At 37.0% G+C, this 8,583-nt stretch overlaps 1 protein-coding gene across 1 annotated transcript in view; it reads right to left on the reverse strand.

The window, feature by feature from the left end:
* The window catches only part of Necab1 (N-terminal EF-hand calcium binding protein 1), a 170,743-nt gene that overhangs the window by 71,894 nt on the left and 90,266 nt on the right, over positions 1–8,583 (reverse strand). The window contains exon 5 of the mRNA XM_004641319.2: positions 2,203–2,300. Coding sequence (XP_004641376.1) covers positions 2,203–2,300 — 98 coding nt within the window. The remainder of the gene's footprint in view (positions 1–2,202; positions 2,301–8,583) is intronic.

Here is an 8,583-nt window from a genome sequence, read left to right on the forward strand (position 1 = left end):
TGGGATTAAGAAGGAGGAGAAGGGAAATAATGACACTCTGTATCTGTCCCGAGTCACCTCCTGGGGTTTCGGGTAGGCAGTTAGAACCCATTTTATCTATGCTCTGACACAGCAAACAGATGTACTGCCAGTCAAGATAGACCACAATGGCTTGTATTTCATTTTTCATAAAAGCCTGGAATAGTCAGCCTTTCCTACTGAGACGGAACTTTTCATCGGAGTAAAAATATACTGAGACTCTCGAACAGAAAGGCGAGCTGTCTCACTTGGAGGGCTGCATTGTGCCAGATGGTATGGAGAAGACATCAGTTCACCAGTGGCTGGAAAAATGTCAAAAATCCTTCATTTCACTCATTTTTAAGTTGTCACACTAAGGGAGTGTTTCTAATTTTATTTTCTACCAGTCCTTTTCTTTCTTTTTCTCATTTTAAAAAAATTCCATGGTGTGTGTTCTTTGATTAAGCAGCATGATCATATGAATGAATCAAATTCATTTTTAGGGGTCATTTTCAAGACAAATACTTTGTAACTCGTGGAGACTAAAATAGCAGGTTGATCTCAATCTAAGCTCTATAAAGCCTCATTGTATTAATACAAGCATAAAAATATATTTTATTACACTTTTATAAGAAATCAAGAAAGAATATATGCTTGCCTTTTCTGCCTGTTAAAAGAAATATGAAAGAACTTTAAATAAAGTTAGGAGCTAATTGTCTTTAAGGAGCAAAGGCAGCTAGCTTATGAAGTGTATGAAAGAATGTTCATTAAAAAAAATACATTTATTTAATGTATCAGCCAATATTTTGAATGCATTTTAATTGTCAGGTCCTGTGCTAGGCTCAGAAAAAAAACACACTGGCACTTCTTGTTCCCTACAGAAAAAATAAAGAGAAAATTATATATTTACTTATGCTGATAATTATTAGTAAGGAACAAATGAGATACTTCAATGGACATGACTCCATATATGTGATCAGTGAAGACTTTTCTGAAGCTGTGTTATTTAAGATGACACCCAAAGAATGAAAAGAGGTATACAACACACACACACACACACACACACACACACACACACACACACAGAGAGAGAGATTTTAAAATGACTACTTCCAGAAAGAAAGTCCCAAGGGACAAGGTTACAATGCAGTATCCAAATTATTCTGAAGAAATCTAAAGAAAAATATATTCTGACTCTCCTTTTCTTTTTTTTTTTCTTTTTTGTTCTCTCTGTGTGAAATTTGCTATTTGGGCATAGGATGTTCCAGGTGGATGCTCTGATCTTCTGTTTTGCATTACAAACTGGGAGACTTTCTCAACACTATTCTCTAACATTCTATTGCATATTTATTTTCACTGTCATTTAATTTTCAGGATCTCTCTCTCTCTCTCTCTCTCTCTCTCTCTCTCTCTCTCTCTCTCTCTCTCTCTCACCACCCCATATCCTCTCTTTCTCTTTCCAGTATAGAGAAAAAATGAACTTCCCCCTTATATCCTCACTTCAATCCCAAAATAATTATTGCACAATATTTTCTAAAAGGTTGTACTCGCTGGCTTATTCACATTTAAGGAATGGGGTACGTGTGGCCTGGCTTACAACAAGCATCACTAAAGATGTGGCTCCTCTCCACTCGGCTTCCGTCTCATATCCTGACGTCCCTTGGTTTCCTGCACAGGAGCCCCCTTTTTATTGTCAGTTCCATGGGTGCCTGTGCCGCTCCTGGCTCGGCCTCAGCCCGTGCTGCCTATTTGTGTTCTATCTGGCTCTGACTACAAAATTAGAGAACGAGGCAACTCTTTATATTTTTCTATAAAATGGTTTATCTTTCTCTTTAAATCCTTCACTCTGAGTTGGGTGTCCTATCTTCTGCTTCTTTCTGCCACACAGTAGTGTCATTATTTATTTACACACTCGTGTCCCCACTAGACTAAGAGCAGCCTGGCCGGGTTTTTGCATCTTTGTCTCAGCAGCACAAAGTCTAGTCTCTGGTACGTAGTGTCTGTCATACCACGAGCGGATTAAATAGCTCATTTAATATTAAGAAAAATAAACTATAAAATGTAAATAATTATACATACACAAAAAGGACTCACTATTTTCATGATACATGAAGAAACATGTATGATTTTCAATAATATATTGAATATAAATATAATATATTTTCAAATATTTTTTATAGAAAGTAGACACCAGCATTCCCTTACTTTCTTTGTTTTTCCCATGGCCTTCAGGATGGAGAGATTCAGATCTTCAAGGGCAGCCAGGACATTCTCATACTCGCCCAAGTGCTGGGAAAAATATTCTGAAAAGTGAAAATATTGAAATAAATTCCTGCTTGGGTGTTGGTAGCCAGGAAACCAAAATTCAGCTGGTAGTTTATTTAATAAAATAAATACATTAAATACAATGTTAACTATTAATGAAACCTGGAAGGTTTTCAAGTGGTACTAAGGCATCCACATAATAATTTCATTTAAAAAAGGAAAAGAAAGCCTTGAAGGTTACCCTCATTCATGAAATAAAGTTTTTTTTTCCCTACAAAAATAGGTGAAAGTGAAAGTGGAACTACTAAAAAGACTACTTAAACAAAAAAAAAATCATTCTTGACAGTATATTTTTATAGATCTCATTATGGTAGTAGCTCTAGAAAAAAGGTTGAATTACATTTAGGGGTTTCTTCTGAGAAAACCTTACAGCAGGTGAGCTCTCTCCAAGGTAAGAATAGGTGCTGGCCAAACCATGGGGCACCTGCTGCCAGCAGGACCAGCCGGAAACTGCTCCTATTGTGACTTTTTTCAGCAATTTTGAAAATGTTTTTTTAAAGAGCAAAAGCCATGTTTATTTCACTGTTTAGTTAAGAGGAACAGATGGTGTATTGGAAATTACCATTGAAAAGAAAAGTATTGAACACTGAACTGATCTCCACGTTATAAGTTGAAATATAGCAGAGAGAATTGTAAAATCTAATTTTTACCCAGAGAGAACAGTACAGTTCTAAAACGAGAAAGTGCTAAACCTGAAAGACATTCGTGCATTTTTAAAAAATACCCTAGAACTTTCAGGTAGTAGAAAGCCTTTACTTTTGTGAACCCTTCTTTGGATGAAATGTAGCTCATTATTGTTTCTAATGCTTTGTAAATATTTATAAATTTAAACTGAAATGATAATACATGTAAGCTACTGAAGATCGCTGAGCTCATTGCTACACGACTGATGAAAACTGACTTGATAAATGTATCACATACTCCAGACGCAATTATTTACTGATGTTGATAAGAATAGCAAGTGGAAGGTGCCACCAACTGATTCTTCTTCTCTGAACACAACAAAAACACAGGTGAGCACTAAGTAAATTCTGGATTATGGTTGTCAAAATACAGTCTGCACACACAGATTGAAAACAAGTGACATATTTTTGACAATAAAGAAAATGCACTCTTGACTCAATTCTTGAAAATAGTGTGGTGCATCTCGAAGTATTTTTAAGGAAAGGATCAACTGAATGTTAAATACAAACACATTCTTTAAATACTTGCTTCAAAATAACATTTTAATTCTTGGTTCTGATGTTGCCTTCCCAATGGGGTTGACAAAATGTCTGACCTTGTCTGGGCAATTATTTGCGATAAATGAAGTCCCGGTGGAGAATGCCCTTCTTGAACCAGCAAGCTGTCAATGGGACTGTAGAATATTCATAGGTTGAAAAAAATACTATCAGAATAGAGTACATTTTGAGTTGAATCAAGGAAAAAAATACAGTGGAAAATGAGAGAAGTCAGTAATTTTTATTTTAATATATACACAGGCTCAGAGTATTGTGTAGGATTTTAAAATGGAAGTGGACAGATATTTATAAAGCGAAAACAAAAGAGAATTTGGTACTAATTTTTTTTTTACAAGAAACAGGAAACAAGGGGTAAAATCATCCTTTCAAGCAAGCATTTTTTTTCCCCAAAGCCAAAGTATTTGACTCAGCCAGTAAAGTTTCCTGGAGAGGATTTAAGCTTTTTCTTTCAACTTTGGAATAGTTTGTGAGGACACGTTCTGGGTAGAATAGGCAAGTGGGGCTCCAGGGATCTTGAAGAAGGAGGCTACAGGGAATAGACAAAGACAGCCAGCACAGCAAAAAGGAGACCATTCTCTTTTACTTTGTCATGGTGGGTGTTCATTTGTTCATTCCAAGATCCAAAATATTTTTATTTAGAGCCTTTCAGATGCCTTCTACTATATGCTGGGAGGTTAGAAAATGAAGATGCAAAGATATAGCCACTACCCTGGGAGGGCCTTGTGTGAAGCTGCGAGTATGAAGTCAGGGATGTAGTGGAGGCCCCAAAAGTTGGAAAAGCTAGGGAAGTGGATGGTCTGAGGAAAACTGCAAGGAGGGCACCAGGCAGTCCCAGAGAGAAGTCATGGGAACAATACCTGCAGCAGCGCCTCTGTAGGTGTGGATCCCACTTCGAGTTTCATATCTTGCAACAGATTGTCAGAGATGCTGGACTTAGAACTAAGGGACTTAATGTTTGGCCTGCTGGGTTTTGGACTTGCTTTGGTTCCATTCCTTTGCATTTTCCATATCTGTGCCTTTTGAAATGGTGATGTTTATCTTGTACCACTGTATGTTGGAGGTGGTTAATTTCCCTTAACTTTGTACTAGGATTTGAGCATAAAGAGTATGTTTTAAACCTCAGAGACAACTTTAGACTTAAACTTTTCAGCGTTGTTGAAATTGCTAGAGACTGGCAACGTTGGCAACTTTTAGAGATGGACTAAATGCCTTTTTCACAAAGGGATGTGCAAGAATCTCTCAAGGACAAAGAGTGGAATGGTGTGACTTGGATCTAGATGTCCCTCTAAAGCCATAGAAGGGCTTTCCAGAGATGGCTGGGTCTAGGATGTGTGATTCTGGGATTAAATGTATGATGGTGGGATCGAGGATGCATGATCATTAAATTACCACTGATTGCTTTGGTATAGTTGTAGGTAGGATCAATGGTGCCTACCCCCGGTCGGTAGCCCAGATGGAATATAAGGGACAGAAAGAGGATCTCCACTTGTTGTTTGCTTACTGCTTGTTGCCACCTGCATGTCATGCTGTGCTGTGGACTGTTTATCTGCTGTGATGCCCTCTGCCATATCAGCCTGCCTGGCAGTCAGCCAACTGTAGACTGAAACCTCAATAAACTGGGAGCCAAATCAACCCTTACCTTTCAGCTTTGGGTGTCAGATATTTTTGTCTCAGCAATACAAGAAGTATCTAAGATAGACACTTAGTAAGAACCTGTCTCAAAAATTAAAAAAAATAATATGAAGGATGAGGATGTACCTCAGTGCAAATGCCCTGAACCCTATCCCCAATACCACCAAAAATAAAGATCAAAAGTAAAAATTTTCTGGACATGTGTGTAATGAGAGAGTAGAATGTGACTTATAAACATATGTGTTAAACAAAGAGGGAGGAGCAGTAAGAGCGAGCACCTCTCTTCCTCCCCTATATGATGTGCAGGCTGCCCACCTCGGGTGGGTGTAGCACTCACACCCATAACCCAAGCATTGAACCATGAATCAATCACAAACTATGGAATCCACCCTCACAACTGCCTGAGGCTTTGGGGGTATGTCTAGGCCCAGCGCATAACTGTCACGTGACATGGCAAAAGCTGCATTCAGGAAGAGCTTTGGAATGATTTGTGAGAAGTGAGTGAATAATCAGGTACTCCTACAAGCTGCTGGTGGGTCTGTGCACCGGAAAAGGCTTGGATGAGCTATTACACTTTGGGGGATTTATCACACGGAATGATGCACGTGCGTGTGCAAGAATGATCTATGTGAGAGTACTGACTTCAATGATATATGCTCCAGTGGGAAGTGGAGGCGACCTGAAAAGTTGCTAAAACGGGCTTGGTTTTAAAAATGAATGCAAATGGAATGCCATGAAGCCATTACAGTAAAATGAGACAGAGGAGTACGTGATTATACTTATTGTAGGATCTCACCATTGGGAAATAATATAGATATATTTATATCGATTTCAGTGTATGTGTTAAACAGTCTGGAAGGCTAGATTCGAAGCAGTTACGAACGGAGATCAGAAGAAGGGTAGAAAGTTGAGCAAGAGAAAGACTGCAATTTAGCTTACTTACCTCCATGATTTTGTATCATTAACTTTTGAAAAATAGTAATTAAATAGTGTTCGCTTCATAATTAAAATCATAAAGTTATTTTTAAAAAATCAATATTTTAATAGATCTTGAATTCCACGTTCAGAGTTGAATAATCTGACAAAACAGGCAAAAGCAGCAACAGGAAAGCTTTAGATACCTGGAACTTTTAACTGTGCTTCCAGGAGGAAGCACATGAAATCTCCCTTCGACGCCTATCAAATGCTGTTCCGCCCACACACGCGGGAACTTGAGTGGAGTGTGAAGCTACATATTTCCTTGCTAGCACTGAAGCATTTGGTTTTGATTAGAATCCAACTCAAATATTTACTTTATATTCACACAATAATGAGAAATGAAACTACACTCTGGAAATTAAAATGCATATTCCTAAAAAAAAGAGGGGAGGATTGTAACGTGATTGAAAACACAGACCAACTCTGTTGAAGTAAAGCTCCCCCTACCAGTTATTTAACTAACAATAGGGCGACATCATAGTGCAACTGTAAATGCAGAGTTAGGGTGGCAGTTAAGTTCCTTTATTATAGAAGAAAGACAAACATTTTTATAGCTGATTCATGAAGATACACTATCATATTTTATTGCGTTTTTGAGGGGAGGTGGAATTTAATATAATATTCCTTAATGACAATATATAGCAACATAACAAACAAGACAGAACCACTAAATGGTTTTTATCTTAAAAGCACTTAAAACAGCTACTTTCTCATCAGCTGGACCTACACAGGCAAAGTTAAATAAAAGATAAAGTGGCTATCTGAATTATTTGAGCAGATGAATACTTCGGCCTGCCATATCTAGATATTTAGCACAAATGGTACTCCTCCCTCCATGAACTTATCAAGACAAGCTTCTCGGTTCTCACATTCTCACTACTTTCCAGACAGGAACTTCTACACAGGAACATGCGTGGGCCTCCACTCCATCTTCACGGTGACTACTGTTCATCATAAAAGCTGGGGGCGCTGCCCCTATGGTAGTAGCCATGTACGAATGGTATCACGGCTTGGTTGCCATGAAAGCAACGGCAGGGTTCTTCTTGCTGGTGTTTCATACCCAGGAAAGCATGACCTACTTAGATAGAAAAGTACTTGGCTTCTTCATAACCATACCTTGCTTTTTAAATTGAATTTTCATTTCTGAACCTGGCATGCACACTGAACAAGAAAAGGAGAACAGGGGTTTTAAGACCACTGGAAAGTTGAAAAGCTCCTGTCAAGGCCTCTTGGATTTGTTTGTTTCATTTTTGCCTTGAAATCTTCCATTCTAACCCTTTGTTCCAGCATCACATCTCTTGGTGTTACTTTACCCTTCTGCTGAAATAGAAGATAACTATTCTTAAATAGTATAAATAGTCTTTTTTGAGGTTTTGGGCAAATGGTAAAATTTGACAAACGAGAAGATATTCAGAAAGGATTTTTCATTGAATTAGGAATTGCAGAGAAGCTCAGCCTGAGCCATCAGAAGTGTTTCAGGCCTGCAAGACGATAAAAGCAAATGTGGACAAGACATTTTTATTCATTTATTATAAAATAAAAAGCTTGAAACCTTCCAGGATTCAGAGAAATATGGCTATTTTATACTGAATAGTTTCATAATGCTGCATAATTTTTCATAAAAATAATAACTTTTAGATGCATTTGCTTTTCCATACTTCCAATCTTTGATTTGTGTTCCCAATTATATAGATGAAGAAACTGAATGAAAAGCCCATTAAACCAGTGTAAAGATTGTTTCTCTCCATTAGAATCATTTGTTTTCTTTCTTTTTTTATTTTAAAGAGAAAAAAGAATACCAACAATGAAACAAAATTTCATAACAAGATAGTAGGAGAGCAATAATGGGTAATACATTGCATATTGTCATTGTCAATGTAGCTACTCAGATTTCAAAATATAGTCATGAAAAATTGATCAAATTATATAAATACAAACTTTTCCTTTTAATGAATAAAAATTAGTAGTATAACTATCTTAACACACACACACATATATATACACACACACACACACACACACATATTATACCTATATATGTTCATTTTTTCCTTTCTTTTAGGAATCACTTTTTTTCTAAATGACGTTTAAGTAGGTTTGGGACAAAGCTTTTCTTACCTCTCAAGGAGACAACTTTGCAAAACAATTACAAAAAGCTCTGCACAATACATTGTGAAGAGAACAATGAAGTTATATTAACACTAATTCAAAAATATATTAAAACATAGAGAATTAGTTCTTATGAACTAATGCACTAATTATAACCACAAATTTCCTTCCATGAGAAAATTAATAAGGTGCAACATTTTCTGCAAGGAAATATGCACGTTAGCAAAACACATGGATAAAGATAAATCCTTGGGACCGTCTTGATTTCTCTTTTATTCTGCTTCGGCCTTCTTAATCTATG

Source organism: Octodon degus, unplaced genomic scaffold (assembly GCF_000260255.1).
Source record: "Octodon degus isolate 3935 unplaced genomic scaffold, OctDeg1.0 scaffold00134, whole genome shotgun sequence".
Taxonomy (NCBI): domain Eukaryota; kingdom Metazoa; phylum Chordata; class Mammalia; order Rodentia; family Octodontidae; genus Octodon; species Octodon degus.